General features: G+C 50.5%; 1 protein-coding gene across 1 annotated transcript; it reads right to left on the reverse strand.

The window, feature by feature from the left end:
* Positions 1-4,104: 4,104 nt before the first annotated feature.
* Tmprss5 (transmembrane serine protease 5) lies at positions 4,105-16,313 on the reverse strand. Its single transcript, XM_048340984.1, has 12 exons — positions 16,261-16,313; positions 13,115-13,208; positions 12,704-12,802; positions 12,089-12,208; positions 10,946-11,081; positions 10,551-10,664; positions 8,692-8,735; positions 7,857-8,019; positions 6,789-6,967; positions 5,050-5,148; positions 4,482-4,624; positions 4,105-4,260 (listed from the first exon to the last, which is right to left on the reverse strand). The coding sequence occupies exons 1-12, from the start codon at positions 16,261-16,263 to the stop codon at positions 4,105-4,107; spliced, it is 1,350 nt and encodes a 449-aa protein (XP_048196941.1). The 5' UTR covers positions 16,264-16,313.
* Positions 16,314-16,757: the final 444 nt, after the last annotated feature.

Here is a 16,757-nt window from a genome sequence, read left to right on the forward strand (position 1 = left end):
CAACTCCCTTATACAACTACTTAAAGATAATAATAAAAAGAAAGCAAAAAGACCAGTAATGACCCTGGACTCCAGTTGGTTTCAGAGGAAGCAGAGTCCTGAGGGCAGGGCAAATCCAGAGTTCATTTTCTTGTACGTGATAGGAAGTGAGACCCCGGATGTTCAGAGGCGAGAGGGAGCAGACAAGGGTGGGATATGCACTGGCTGGTTATGAAGCAGCAAGAGGGTCCCAGGTGAGAGGCCACAAAAGGACAGAGGAGAGGAAAACAAACGGGTGAAGCTGTGCCCTGACAGCTGCTGCCCTGGGGCTTAGCATTGCCAGCGTTCTGTTGGTTCCATTGTGGATCTGAGTCTAGCACCTCCTAGAAGAAATTCAGGAAAGATCCTGACAAAGGGATGGGAGGGCTGTCCTCTTCTCCCCTGCAACCCTTTTAGGAAAAGCAACACCCACTGAAAATGTTGCAAGGAGAGAAAAGAATCGCTCACCCCCACAACATCCTTGAGACCCCCACAAGCATGAAGAAGGAGGAGAGAGAGAGACAGACTCCTCTCTGAACATGGCTTCCAGGAACCAACTTCTTGGGAAATCTCAAGAGGCCCTGAAGTTCTACCCAGCGAGTAGGATGCTAAACTCTGGGGAGGAAGACCCAGGTTTCTTGATTTATTCAATAATAGATCCTTGCAGCTCCCTTGCAATTCAGCTTTGTAGCTGGCTGGTCACTAATAATTTATTGCAAATAAGTCTCATTGCTCTACCTAGGCAACAGGCTTCTGAATTCCCTACAGAGCTTTGCACAGCTGGGCACCCATTAATTCCTCCCTGGACCTGGTTCTGCCCCCCCTTCCTTCCCTACACCTCTTTTCCTGCATTCTAGTGTCCTGCCCAGGGGAACAGAACCAGCCAGCGCTGCTCAGTCCTCTGCTTCCTGAGAGCGAGTCTCACAGATGTGAACGAAGAGAAGGAAGAATTTGGAGTCTGCAGATACGACTGACAGGTCTGACTGGTGAAAGCCACTGGGAGCTTCTTTAGGTCAGTGGGGGAGAACCATTAGCGAATTAGAGCTCTATGGTCTTCTTAGGGCAGACAGGAGAATTATAAGTTTGTATAGTTTCAGTCAGCTCTTGAGCCTCAGGAAGAGAAGTGGAAGTTCCTAAGAATACTTCCTGAGAGGAACCTCTGGCAGGAGCCTTTTCATTTCCTAGTTTGTTACTTCTCCTATACAAGGAATGCACAAGGAATGTATTTTTATTGGCAAGTGATTGGGCCGCATGATCCTTCCAGTTCTACACTTCTGCGCAAGAACAGAACATTTCATTCAGCCACATTCAGGATACTGATAAGGACTCGACATTAGGATCCATAGTTCAAATCCCAACACCAGTACTTACGAAATTCCCCATGTTAATCTCTCTGAACAAACCCTCTTGTCTATAAAATGGGGACAGTAATAATACCTTGATTTGTGTCTCAACTGGTAGCATATTGTCTTGAACAAAAAAGCTAAGCCAGAGCACAAGAACCTGAGTTCAAGCCCCAGTACTGGCACTATTAAATAATAATAATGATAATATCTTCACATCCTAGATACAGTGAGATCTTATACCAGAATAGGTTTTGTAAACTGCAAAGTGCTATTCACATGTTACTGATTATAGAAAGATCCTGATGGTGATGGTAATAATAATAATAAATATCTCTTTAAATTAGCAAATGCTTATGATTGACATCAGAAACAGAAAGAACATAGTTAATGGATTCACTGCTAACTCCTCCCTTCCCAAGGGGAACCTGCTGCTCCATTCCTGCCTCCTGAAAGGACCAGAAAGGGCCAGAAACTAAAGGCTCCCTCCACGCATGCGCTGGGGGTATTTTGCCACTGACCAATCCCGTTTCATTTCTGCATTTTGACAGCTGACTCCCAGAAACCTCTTCTCCAGGTAATAACACCACTCACAGTAAGTGGAGGCCTTTGTATTTTAGAGCATTTCCTGTCAAGGGAGCAACCCTCCAGGAAATAATAATCACCTGTACAAACCCCTCAACAAAATATGCTGATAAACTCACCACATTCTGTTCTTATTAAGCACTAATTGCATTTCCTTGGTTAAGCACCATAAAAAATTCATTGCAAGTTTTTTTGAAACAAGATACCGATTGCATTTTAATTGCTAGAGAAGAGAGAGTAGGGGGAGAGACTTCACCAGGAAAATGCTAACTGGGTACAAACTCAGGAAGTCATCTCCCCAAGCCAAAAGGCTCAGTTCTGAAACAAGAATGAAGAGGGAGAGTTGAACCTTTCTGGGAGGCCAAATCTTCCCTCAGGGAGAGCCGACCTAATTGATGCTCAGACTTGAAGTCTCAGAACCCCTAGACGGTTGGAATTTGGCACTACAGATTATGTCAGACCGATTTAACGAATTTAATGAAGTAATTAGGCACCTACCAAAATTCTGGAGTCAGTGAGCCACAGTCAGCCTGAGGAAACATGGAGGGGAGGAAAATTGTGTGTCTGCCCTATAATGCATGTGTGAGAGCTGGTCCAGGATCTTACCATCACTTCATTTTAATACCAGCACTCTGGAACCATTCAGAGAGCTCTCATTTACAAACAAACAGTGCTCTAGTTCAAATCCAGTCTCCTTATTTTACAATGTCCTTGCCCCTGGCATGACCCACCAAAGCCAGGTGGAAATGAAGACAGGTGAGACCAGTTGGGGAGTGGGGAAACATCCAGACTCCCGTGGGATTAGTCTGGGCTGAGCTAGCTGAACCCCATCCTCCCAGGGAGCCCCTGAGATAGGGGATCCTCTAGAAGGCCCCCTGAGGGCCCAAGAAGGCTGAACTAAGAACACTCCTGGGAATCCTCACCAAAGCCACACTGAGGGCCAAGGAGAGCCGAAGTATAGGCTCATGGTCATTTCTAGCAGCTTCTTTGGTCTGTCTCCTCTACCCCTCTCATCCCCAAGGTCCCCCACCATTCTCAACCCAGACCCAGAGACTCCCCATTGTAGAGAGACTCAAAATCAAGGCCTGGGGAAGAGGCCCCATGGCCCAGCTGCAGGTCTGTGGGTAGCGACAGTCTTTCATGCAGTAGAAGGAAATCCAAGCCTTCTTTATGGGTTGAGGTTGCTGCTTCTCCTGCTGCTAGTGGACCTGCCAGAGAGACCAGGATTCATGAGATGGTAAGCAGTGAGGCTGGAGGGGAGGAAATAACAGGACTGAGGGGGTAGAGTCATAGACCCAAAGATAAAAGAGTCTGGATTCACAGGGTGGCTTCAGTGCAGCCAGCCAAGTGACTTTTCTATTAGTAACTCGCTTAGCCATTCAGATCCTTGACTTCCACTTCTGCCAGATGGAGCTAAAAATATCTGCTCTCCAGATTCTTTTTCTCAGGTTTGAAGATGGACACGGACATCCCCCTGGAAACTCTCAAGTAGATCATCTACCACCTGCTCCCGTGCACAGCCTCAAAGAAAGATGCTTTTCAGGATCCCAGTCTGCCTCTGTAAGGTACTTAACACAAATACTGTGCTCTGATACACATTATCGCCCTCAGCCCTCCCACTGCTGAACAGATGAAGCCCAGTATCACACAAGAAGTTAATTCGAGGCAGAAATGCCCAGCTCTAGCTGTAGAAGAGGGAAGGCAGTCCCTAGTAACTGCGTTAGAGACCAGGGATGAATGCCAGCAACGCATACATCCGTGACACTACAGGTCACGACCCCCAAGCCTAACTACAGGTCACGACCCCCAAGCCTAGCACCAGGTCAGGTTGTATACAACGTTTATCTCCTTCAGTCACCACAGTAGCATATAATAGAGCCAGGATGTTTATGCCTGGGAAACTCTGGTTTTCCAAGGGTAGGAACTTACCAAGATCACCTGGGAAATGGCAGATGGAGGCTACGAACTCACATCTACTCTTATCCAGAGAATGCATCCACGATGAGAAATCCAATGTCCCCCCCTGTTATTAGCATCCCTTCCCCCTCCCGTTCTGTTGGGCGTTCCCCAGTCCCTGGATGCAGGCGTACGGGGTGGGGCTCACTATGCCCCTCAGGAAGGCCCTTCAGGGCCTCCCAGCCCTGCCCATGCCACACACTCACCTCACCGTGCCGTGGATCCAGTCCAGGAACTCAGCTACTTTGGCGTAGACACCTGGGTGATTGGGCTCTGCACAGCCACGACCCCAGCTGACCACGCCCACCAGGTGCCATGTGTCCCCAGCCGGGCATACCAGAGGCCCCCCGCTGTCCCCCTGAGGGATTCAGACATAGAGACACGATGGAGAAACAGCCAATCAGAGCTTCTTGGTGGAAGAACACCAGATCAACATGGGGGAACGGCCAGCTTCTCCCTTTATAAGCCCTGGGCACCAGCTCTCCTCCTAGGGAGGCTCCCAACGCCACCGATGGGCATAGCCCAGAGAAGCCGGGCGGATGCAGGCCTCCTGCGCCCTCCCTCCGCCACCAGCCACACCTGGCATGCATCAGCCCTCCCATCCAGGTAGCCAGCACACAGCATGCGGGGGGTGAGGGCTCCGCTGTACATGCATGAGCTGTTGCAGAGCTGGGTGCTGAGCAGAGGCACCATGGTGTCCTGTAGCGTGTCTGAGCCATGGGCTGTAGAAGACACCAGGAAAGGCTGTAGGGCACTAAGCAAGTACAGGAAGGCAGAGCAGCAAGGTGGGAAGAGTAAGAAGTCCTACAGACACGGAGACCCACATGGAAGAGCCTGAGGCAGGAGCAGTGGGGCAGGGGCAGGGGTCTGCCAGATGTCAGGCTGGGAGGGAGGAGAAGAGGAGCAGGACTCACACAGGCACCAAACAGTGAGACTCCCTGGCCCTGGGGCCTGGGCTTAGAGAAAACGTTCCAGGGTTGTTCTCCCCCAAGAGACATCGGCTGGACAGACTGGGTCCCCCAGGATTGCCAATGTTGATGCTGGGGGAAGAGGGCAACTTCTATGTGGCCAGGGAAGGTGGGAGTAGGATTCCTCCCCCGCCCCACACCCACCCACTCGGTACCAAGGGCCCTGGTGGCTGACTCACTATGGCTGGGGTCCGTGTGGCCCCATCCAGACACCCAGCACTGGGAGCCCCTTGGAAAATGCTGTTCCTCAGCCGGCAAGCACACAGCGCCCACAGTGTCTGTGGAAAAGCACACGATCCTGATCCCCACTCAGGCTCGGTTTCCATCCTCAGAGCATCCCAACAGTCCTGGGGTCTGCTATCCACAAGCCAAGCTTCCTAGGCAGCTAAGCAGTCTAGCACTGTCCCACCTTGTGCACGGCGCCCTCTAGAGGTGGGTGAGGCACTGGAGGATGGAAATTCCCTGCTGACCCAGGGCACCCGGCTTCATACCGGGACCCATTGGCCTTTGCCCAGGTTGCCCAATCCTCCTTGAAGCAGTCCTTCCGGAAGCCTTTACACATCGTAAAAGCGGGTCCAGACATGACTGAAGGTAGCACAGTCATAAACACTTGAGGAAAGAGCTATTTCCGAGAAAGACTTCACTGGGTGCTAGTCCCTCCCTCTCCCATCTGAATTGAAGGTGACAAGCCCAGGCCCAGAACTTCTGCAGAGGACACTAATAGCATTGAACTTGAATACTGCCTTATTTTTACATTATAGGTTTTTGCGATGACTACCAATTTACTAGAATATTTGATTCTAGAAATAGTAGCTACTCAGTAATAGTTCTTTTCTTCATTTGTTTGTGGCTCTGGGGGTGGAAGCCAGGCCTTGAACTTGCTGGGCAAGTGCTCCACCACAGAGCCCCACCCCAAGGCCCAGGATAAGATCTGTGACATGGCTTGAGAAGCCCGGTTCTTCAGGTGATGATGAGAAGCGTGCTGAACGTATGCATCTGCAAGGGCGTGGCGAGGGTGGGCGTGCATAGAAGTGTGGGGGGTAAGCATGTCTGTGTCTGAGTGCCTGTGAGCATTCGCGTGCGTGTGAACGTGTGGGTGTGTGCACGTGGCTGCGTGTGACTGAGCACGTGATTGTGTGTGCGTCTGAAGACGTTTCTGGGGGTGTAGTGTTTGCAGCTGTGTGTCCACACACAGGTACACTCTGGAGCCCGGCAGCTCACGCTCGCAGGGCTGATGCGACAGCGGCAGGAGCTCTGGCCCTGGAGTAAGGACATCGCACTCAGGAACGGCAGGTCACGTGACCTTCAAGACACTCAGCTCCTTTAACCTCTTTGTATAAACCTGTGCCATCTGCGGAGTAGTTATGAGGGAAAAAAAAAAATAAGAGAAATTTCTGGAACTGCCTAAGTCCATAGCTGCTTGGTGGAGAAGGCAGCTCTTCTTGGGACCTCAAAAAAAAAAAAAAAAAAAAAAAGTCCTGTGCACAGCTCACCTCCTAAAAGAGCCTGAGAGCAAGAGCTCATACAATTTCAGGTTCAGGAGAAGGCGACCTCCCCCCCCAGCTCAGTCCCCAAATGCACTGGCCAGTTTAACTATTTTTTTAACTTTTTTTTTTTTTTGGCCAGTCCTGGGGCTTGGACTCAGGGCCTGAGCACTGTCCCTGGCTTCTTCTTGCTCAAGGCTAGCACTCTACCACTTGAGCCACAGCGCCACTTCTGGCCATTTTCTGTATATGTGGTGCTGGGGAATCGAACCTAGGGCCTCATGTATACAAGGCAAGCACTCTAGCCACTAGGCCATATCCCCAGCCCCGCACTGGCCAGTTTAAAGCTGCTGGAGTTAGGAGGCAACCTAAGGGAGCAGCGAGCCTCCGCTCCCACCAGCTCTACTCTTCCTTTGTTCATTGCAAAGCCTCACCTGAGAAATTGAGTGGCGTCCGGAGCCGCAGGAGGGCAACATCGTAGTCATGACTCTGGGCACTGTACAAGGGGTGGGAGATGATCTTCTCCACCACAGCCCCCTGGTGTGGCCTGACAGCACTGTGGCTGACCAGCCCTGCATAGACCCGCCAGCTGGACAGATAGGACAGCCTGAAACTGTACACAAAGACCATGCTAAGCCCGGGGAAGGAAGCAAGGTAGCAAGGTAGAAGAAGTTGGCTAGGGAAGCCATTAGTAGATCATACCCAAGATCGTGCCTGTTTGTATCACCCCAGCACTGAGCACACAATAAGTATGATAATAAATGGATAATAAATAATATAGGTATAATAAACAGATACAGCCAGACTCATGGGAAGAGAAATGCATGGGTTGCCTGCAATCATCACTGCCTCTCTTCCTGTGAAATCTTCATACCAGTAGTGAAAGGGCCTTGTGTGATATCCAAATTCTGAGCTGAGTCAGAAAAACTTCTTCCCTCAGTCCTGTCTCTCCACTTACTAAGTGAGAGTCCGATGGAGGCTCCTTTCCCCCATTCACCTCACTTTCCTCACTGCTTCCGCTCTGCCTACCGCCAAGAGAAGATATCCATCCATTTATTCCAACTATTATTTACTATCTATGACATCCAGGAACTGTACAATGCCCCTGGGACCCTACAGTGGAGACATCTACAAGTGTATTCTTTGTAAACAAGACTGAGAGTCCTATTCCCATAGTGCTTCTGGACTTGAAGAGGAAGAAAGATATTCAACAAGTAATTGCATGGAAAAGATTTAATTACAGTGGAGATAGATGCTAAGAAGCACAGAGAGTGTTATGAATGCAAAAGAGTTTACATACTCAAAAACTGAATGAATATAGAGAACCAGTCTTTGTGTTATCACCGATCTGCACACAGGACTGAACAGAGCTGGACGTGGGACTGAATCTGGAGACTATCACTCTTGCCCACTGGGAACAGACACTTGTACCGGACACACCGACAGCCAACCAGGAAAGGTGACTAAGGCCCTTACCCTCCGCAGCGGTCCCCCAGACTTGCCTGTGCATGCAGTGTGCAGCAGTCACCACCCAGTGGGGTGCCAGCACAGAGCCCCCGCAGGTGTGCCTGGAACCGAGGGTCACACTAGCCTGCCATGGCCAGCGTCCAGGGGCTACAGCCTGCCCACCAACTATCCGGGACGCCAGAGGCCTTGCCCCGCACTCTGCCAACAGAAAGGGTGTGAGACAAAGAGACGGTGCCGATGCCAGAGAGTCACTGTGGACGGCTCTCGTTTACCATTCCCGGTGCTAAGAAGGGAAGACAGGAAGGTCGGAGTTCGATTAGCATGGACTGGGGGCTGACTGAGAGAAGGGACCATGTCTGCAGTATCTATGGAGGCCTAGTCAGTATCCCATAGTACAAAGCAGGGATCAAAGTGTCGGTGTGTGGACGGATGTGAGGAAGGTCTAATGAAGAGGTGGACATATTGAATGGGAAGACAGACTGTTTCCCATCTGACTTCTAATTTAACCCCCCCTCCCCGCCCCATCCTTTGTCTCCAGAAACTGCTATCAGGTTGCTTGGCATGCAATACTGATTCCACCTTTGGAACTCTCTAGAAGGACATGGCAGTGAGTGGCAGAGTGTCAAGGCAGAAAGGAGAAATAGGGACATAGGGAACCATCAACCTAGCCAACCCCAGATGGCTAGGGACGTGACAGAATCCTCAAATGGCTCTGTTTGCGCAAACTGTATCTGTAAGAAGAAATGCAGCAGGTCAAGCCTCCCCCACCCAGACCCAGCTGAGCCTCCCACGGTGGGCCTCCGCTGTTGGGGCAAACGGGGAGACTCCTTCTTCCCACTGCCACCTTCCTGAGTCCAACGCATGACTCACCAGAGCATCTGAGGGAAACGATTCGGCCAGAAGTACAGTTGTCTCTGCAAAACAGAGGGGCCAGCAGGAAGCTGGACTGGGCCAATGGAAGGCCATGTACGTCCAAGGGCATTAAGGACAGGGGGTTGGTGGGAGAGGGCAGACAGTGGCATGTAGCCATCCAACTTAAGAATACCATCTTTTTCTTCCTCTCCCACCCTAGAGCTCGGGCGCCCCCTCCCAACCAGTGCCCAGGAGAGCACTGTGCCTTCTATTTAAGTCTCTCAGAGGGCAACAGAAAGCTTCACAGTCCTAGCACATCAATGTGGGGAAGGCCCAACTTTACAGAGTATCTACAGATGAGAAAGCCCAGCTGTTTCTACCAAATGTCCCTGGGAAAAAAAAACAACACATGGTCAGTGGGTGAATGAATGAGTACTGAATGGAGGAGTGAACAGAGCTCTTCACCCCATGTTCCTTTCCAGGCTCAGATTCCTGAATGGGAAAGCAAGGAAGGGGTAGGATAGAGCTCTCTGGCAGAACGAGAGCTGTGGGTTTGGGAAACCAGACACCATCAGGATCCAGGCATCGGGCTTTGGAAGAAAGTCTTGGTTTGGTCCTATTCCACCTTTCTGTGTCCGCCTCCCTCCCATTGGGGATGGAAATGTTTATTCTGTGCCTTTCTGTCTTGGAAGTTTGTATTTTCCTTTTTTATTCTATAGAGCTCACTGCTGCGAGTTTTCCTTGAGTCTCAGAAAAGATTTTGGACTTGAGGATTTCAAACAAAGCTGGGACTGTTAAAAGATTTTGGGGGGGCTGGGGATATAGCCTAGTGGCAAGAGTGCCTGCCTCGGATACACGAGGCCCTAGGTTCGATTCCCCAGCACCACATATACAGAAAACGGCCAGAAGCAGCGCTGTGGCTCAAGAGGCAGAGTGCTAGCCTTGAGCAAGAAGAAGCCAGGGACAGTGCTCAGGCCCTGAGTCCAAGGCCCAGGACTGGCCAAAAAAAAAAAAAAAAAAAAAGATTTTGGAACCTCTTGGAGAGTCCTATCCCCAATGTACTAAATGCATTTTGCGTTCGGAGGCAGCCATGAACTGTTGGAGGCCAGCCCCAGAATGGTATGGTTTGAATACAAAGTGTCCCAACAGGCTCCTTTTTCATAGAATGCTTCTCCTAAGTTGATGATGCTGTTTGGGGAGGTTGTGGAAACTTGTGGAAGCAGGGCCTGGCTGGAGGAAGCAAGCCTCTAAAGGTGTGTCCTTGGGGAACATGACACTATGCCTCATCTTGGAACCACGCCCTCTGGTTCCTGTCAGTATGACGTTCTTCTACCCAAGGCCATGAAGCTAAACAACCATGGACTAAACCCTCTGGAACCATAAGCCAAAAGAAATCTTTGCTGCCTTGCATTGCTTTTCCAAAGTATTTAGTAACAACAACATAAAATGAATTAATACACAGGGGATATGAGTATCATTCCAAACCCTGTGACCATAAGAACCAACCCAGGATTTCTTGAGAGGGGCAAATAACATATGGCAGCTGTTTAGGGCATGGTGAACTGGATTGGTAATTTCTGACGGAGATGTTTTCCTCTGTCCTTCTCTTTACTCTACCAATGTCCTCACTACCACTGTCCTGAAACAAAAGTGTTCTGGTACTTCCCAGCAGGGCTCCTGCTCACCCAACGTCCTGCTAAGCCCTACCAGGGTGCTAGAGGTGTAGTTCAGTGGTGGAATACTTGTTTAGCAGATGCAAGGCCCTGGATTTGATCTTGAGCATGGGAAGAGGAGGAGGAGGAGGAGGAGGAGGAGGAGGAGGAGGAGGAGGAGGAGGAGGAGGAGGAGGAGGAGGAGGAGGAGGAGGATCACCATACCTGGGCTGCCACACCTCCTCCAGGAGGTCTCCCAGTCTAGAGGAGATCTGAACAAACTCCTGGGAGCTATTGAGCTTGATGTCAGACAGGTTCACCCCCTTGTGGTGAATGAGTCTTGTCAGGGGAAGGGAAAAAAAAAAAAAAAAAACAAGAAATCAGCTTTATACTGTAACATAAGATACAGGTTCATTATAATCATAATTAAAATGTGCATGAGATGCCCAACCAGTGCAGTGACCGGGACAATCACTTGTGACAGAGGAACAGGCTGGACACCAGAGGGCCGGAATGAATGGCAACAGGTGTACAGCAGTCTCGGACTCTGTTCTCCCCTCCCTCCCCCCTCCAGCCAGCCTTCCTCCTCCTCCATGGGCCCCAGGTCTGGCTTCTGTTACCTGAGATGCCCAAGGCTCCGGCAGACCTGTAGCCCCAGGCCAGGGTTCCAGCCCTCTTGGCAGACCAGAAGCCAGCCTGGCCAGGCCGTCACTTGTGCTTCCAGTAAGGAGTCCTCGCCATTTATTCTAAAAGATACTGAAAACACAGCATGAAAACCAATTGCCAACACCATCTACCTAGACGGCTAGTCTCCAAAACGATGGGAAAATGTGTGTCTAAGGGTTAAGCCCCTACCCCCGCTGTGGTGTTTTTTTGTTATGGTAACAAAAGCAGACTAACATACAGACTCTGAACTAAGCTCTTTTTCTATATTTTACATATTTTATCTTTACGACTGCATGTAGTAAATATTTTTATTCCCATTTTAGAGTGAAAGAAATGGAAGCTCAATGAAATAATGTACCCAAGGCCATCTAACTAGCAAAAGGAAGACTCTATAATCTCGGTCTAGTTTCTAGAATGGATTCTAAGCCCAGTCACGGAGTAGCATCATGCTTTCTGATCCTCATCTCTTACCTGGAAGGGATTGGACAATACAGGAGAGGACAGGGGCAATATGAAGTGATATCTCCAGATGCCAAGGCAGCCTTTCTGGTCACACATGCCCCTCACCCCCACACACATACAATATCTAGCTCTACCATTGGCTCCTTTGCTGCCTTATGACAAGTTTCCATGGCGTGTCCCAACCAATCATCAGGACAGTCAGTCCCCTGTGAGGTGGTACAAGAGCATCAAATCAGAGATCAATGCTACCACCTGGACCTTGCCCGCACCCTCGCCCTCGAGTAGGGAAACACATACGGCTAGTAGTAAACTCATAGCCCTTTGTGTTTTTTGTGTATTCGGGTGATGTGTGTGGTTTTTATTTGGGAGGAGGGATGTCTTGAACTCAGGGTCTAGGTGCTGTTCCTGAGCTCTTGTGCTCAAAGCTAGCACCCTACCATTTTAAGCCACGGTGCCACCTCTGGTTTTCTGGTGGTTCATTGGAGATAAGAGTCTCACGGACTTTCCTGCCCAGGCTGGCTTGGAACCACGATCCTCAGATCTCAGCCTTTTGGTTTGACCCTAGGGCTGTAAAGGGGTCTGGGCTGGGTGATGGGGGCGGGGGGGTTCTGTAGCCTTGGGAGGAGGTGGCCCACCTGTTTTGGGGAGCACAGGGAGCAAAGCTTCCTCACTGCTGACACCTGGGCAGCTCACAGTCGTCTCCTCCTCCTGCAGGGTGGAAGTGGACGGGGAGGCAGCTGGCCACAGACACAGTACTTCAGAGAAGGAAAAGAGAGGGTCACAGAACAGAGGCCCGGGAAAGGGAGGGACTCCCCAAGGGGAAGCCCAAGGTATAGAACAGCAGAGGCAGATCTGCCACCTAGAGACTGCCACCAGCCACTGGCCCTTTAGGTAGGACCCCACCCAACCTGTAAGGATGGGCACAGCACTGCCTGTCTGTCTTTCTGTGTCTGACTCTGCTTTCTCTTTCTCTGCCTGTCTCTAGCTGTGTCCCTATCATTGGCAAAGACTTCCAGAAAAAAAGTCTGACTAGGACCTCCTGGGATTATCATTGGAGTAACTTATACCTGTAGAACGAACACATTCAGTAGGGGAAGCCTAAGTCTGGCCTGCTGCACTTCCCGCCCCCTCCCCTTGCTGTCTTCACAGAACAGACACGGAAGGTGTGCATCTCATCTCCCTATACTTGCTTAGCACCTACTCCTGTCTTTCATCCCTCTCCAGACCTCATAATGGCTCCCAGCACTGACCTAGAAGCCATGAGCCAACACCTGCTCCTGCCAACACCATCAGGGCTGCCAGCACCACGCAGCCGCGTCGCAGGGAGCACCAGCACCTGGCCTGAGAGACTGTGGAAGAAGACAGAGAGCCACTCTCTGGGTTGTCTCCTCTGTCAGTGAGCCTCACTCCACCCTGAGGCACTACTGAGCTCTGACAGGAGCCCGCCCCGGCCCCAAAGGTCTGGAATGGGTATGGGCAGGGTCAGCAGAATTGGGGAGAGCTCCCTGAAGCTTTTCCAGCCCATTCAACCCCCAAAATGGAAAACAGGGAGCAAGAACCACTGGAAGATAAAGAGTGAGTTGTCTTCTCATTACCAACCATGTAGGGCTGACCCAAGGAAGCCCCCATTCTGTCACTCCCCTTTAGCTAACGTGACCTACTAGGTTGCTGCTGGTTGTCTGGCTCTGCTCTGAAGGTCCCAGGCCCTGGGGCCTCTGGGCATCCATCCTCCATCGGGTCATTCAGCATTGAGCTCTGGGGAAATAGTTGGCAGAATCTCAGGATCCCCATATCCAGGGCTGTGAGGGAAAACCGAGCCTACACCAAGCCCCTTCTTCCAAATCCCAGCCTTCCCTCCCCCCATTGCTACCTACAGTCTTTGTTACCTTGACCATCCCTGTGTGCTCCCCAAGCTGTCCCCCTCTGCTCTTCTGGGGTTCCCTATTGGCCCCCATTTTACTTTCATATGGCCACAAAAAATCAGAGTAAAGACTAGAATCCAGACTTAATCCACTCCCATACCCTCATCTTTGCTTCTACAAGCACCAAGGGCAACTATGGCAACTCTCAACATCCCACCACACACACACACACACACACACACACACACACACACACACACACACATTCATTCATTCATCAAATATCATTAAGCCAGAGTACAGAGACCACTATGTGCAGAGTGTAGAGGATTCAGGATACACTGCCACTACCTCAAAGAATATAGTCTTTGCCCAAAGAGAAGTTATATAAACAAAGTGGAATATGGTGATGCCCACCCCCACACACACCAAAAACAAAAGAGCCCAACTAATTACTACTGCCATTCAAAACAACGGGAACTTCTCACTGACAAGCTTAAGGAAAGGCTCTTAGAAGACACAGCCTCTGAGACAGGTCCTCGTGGAGGAATAGGGTGCAAGCCGATATCTATAGCAAGATCGAAGGCAGGGTCACCCAGACCAAGAGGACTGAATAGGCAAAAGCATGGAGGAAGAACACATGCAGGAGAGTGCGGCACATGTACATCTGAAACGCCTGAGACACGAAGAAGTGTAATGAAACGTAAGACCTTGGGAAAGCACTGAACAGCTTGAAGCTACAAGCTCCCTCCGCAGTGAATTCAGCTGCTGACACGCAGGCTGCTCCTCTGAATCTCTGGGCCTCAGATTGCCAGGACTGAACCTGCTGTGCCCTTCCCCATGTAGCGGACTCCTGCTGACGGTCTAAGACGCAGGGAGGAGGTCATTTCTTCAGGGAGCTTTTCTCAGCTCACATAGCATCTCCTGTGCTACCGTGGGCCCGTCTGGTGCTCAGCTTAACTTCTCTCTCTTCCCTTCCTCTCTAGTCTATGTATCCCAAGGCACATGGGGCACAAAAAGCCAATTCAGGTAGAATACCTGGAGTGAAAGCAGCCACGGAGAAAGGAAAGGCAGGAGAAAGGGAAGGAGAGAGGGATGGGGGTGGGGGGGGAAGAACACGATGATGTAATCAAAATGGCTTTATAAATTATAAATCACCGTGCAAATGTAAACCATAATAATATTAATGAAGAGTACACATTACCTGTCCATCCTTCCTTAGGGAACTTAGAATCTAGTAAACTCCTTAAGATTGAAGTGACTTGAGTTGGACACTAGTGGTTCACTAGCTACTCAGGCGACCCAGATCTGAGGACAGTTCAAAACCAGCCTGGGCAGGAAAGTCCACGAGACTCTGATCTTTATTTAAGCACCCAAAAAATCCAGAAGTGGAGCTGTGGCTGAAGTGGTTGAGTGTTAGCCTTGAGCAGAAAAGCTCAGGGACCATGACCAGGCCCTGAGTTCAAGCCCCTGGTCTGGCGCACACGCACGCACACACACACACACACACACACACACACACATTGAAGTGACTCAAGCTAGGAGTGGTCCAGCCCATAATTCCAGCACTAGTGACATGGAGGCAGGAGGGTCATAAGTTTAAAGAGAGTCTGACCTATATAACAAGACACTGTCTTAAAACAAACCAACAAACCCTGGAGTGGTTCATATATCTCCCCTTAAGGTCACCTTTTTTTTTCAGTATAATTTTATTGTTGTTAGTAAGCTATTGTACAGAGCGGTTAATAGTTCATAAGTCAGGTATTGAATATATTTTTTGGACAATGCTCTTTCCACCCCACCACCGCCCCCCCCTCCGTGCTGTCCAAAAGTTGCAGAGTTCATTTTCCACACTGTGCATACTGAGTACCATGAATGCATTTCTTCACCCTTTCTGCATCTTCTTTGTCCCCACTCAAAAAGCAACAACAGAAGTAACAAAAAACAAAACAACCACCACCACCAACAAACCCATGTTTCAATTACCTGTAGGTCACCTTTTGACGTCCCTAGTAATCATAAAAGCCTGGAACCCTGACACCAAAGGAATGTGGTCTCGGTTGTGAGTTTCCCAATGTGACACAAAATGTCCTTTTGTCAACATCCTCCTCAGCCCTGCTTTCGTGCTCCATGGACCCCGTCAGTGGTCAGGAAAGCCTGCCTCAGACTCCCCCAGCACAACTTCCTTCCACTGGTGTGAAAGTCATTTCGCTGGAGCCAGGCGCACCCGTCCCCCCTCAGCTCACAACTGGGGCAGCAGCCCCTCTGGAACCCCACCTCCCCATCCCTATGCTGATCATACCCAGGCCCTTGGGACTGCCCCCTACTGGAAACAGGCCCTATTTCTCCACATGTGGATGGGATACACCCCAGGCACGCCCTGGGACCTGGAGACAAGGCAGAAGTCAGGACCGCAGGCTAGGGAGAACAGTCAAGAAAGCAGACACAGAGCGACAAAGTATGTCTGAGATCTCCTGGGATAGGCTTTCTCTTGAGCTAATGGCCCTCTGAGAAGAGAGACAGAGGCATGGTCTAGAAAGAATTCTAGGGTATGCCCAGCCTTTCTTCCTGTCTCAATATCCAGGAGCCAGGCCTTAAGCCCAGGCTCTTGACAAAGCGGCCTCATCTCAGGTGCTTCCCCGTCTCAAAAGCTACTGCCCGAGCCTAGGAAAGCATGGCCTTTCACGGCACAGGACTTCCTGGTTTTCTTTGGGGTGAGAGTTAATGCGATATTGATTTGTTCAGCACTCCCCGGGTGCAATGTGCTTTACTAGGTCCAGGAGGCGGCTAAGAGAGAATAATAAAAGGCAGTCCCGAGACAGGAAGCAGGAGGCTAACCACCCAGGGTTCTAGGAGGACCCGGCCACTGCCCCAGAGCTGCCTGAGGAGGCATTTTCCACCAGCCTAGAGGTGCCAGCAGGGCTGGCTCGGAGGCGTAGCCTTACCATGTGGGTCGATGGCACCGATAGAAGGCTTCAGGATCTGCTAGGCAGGGCACTTCTCCTGTCCTGTGTCAACTTGGTTAGAATATGAAGTATCCCTGGCCCACACATAGCCACTCTTTTTATCAACCCCTACACACACACACACACACACACACACACACACACACACACACACTCACAACAATGAACTCTGCTCAGGTCCCATGAATAGGCCCCTTGTTGCAGGGAAGGGGGCCAAGGACTGGGCTAACAGAGAAAAAATGTTATGGGAGGAGGGGAGGCAAACCACTGTTGCTTAGCAACCAGGTCCCTTGTGCCAAAGAGTGTGCCTCACGTATGCTAACACAATTCCCCCTTCCTGCTGACAGGGCTGTATTGGAAACAGTGACATTAGCAGTTGTTGAAATGTTTCTGAGCCCTGTAGATTACATCACCCCGCTGTGTGGGTTGGCTTTTCCAGCAGTCTGGGACTGTCACCATGTTGGAGTTGTTGGGGT

Source organism: Perognathus longimembris, chromosome 3 (genome assembly GCF_023159225.1).
Source record: "Perognathus longimembris pacificus isolate PPM17 chromosome 3, ASM2315922v1, whole genome shotgun sequence".
In the NCBI taxonomy this organism is placed as follows: domain Eukaryota; kingdom Metazoa; phylum Chordata; class Mammalia; order Rodentia; family Heteromyidae; genus Perognathus; species Perognathus longimembris.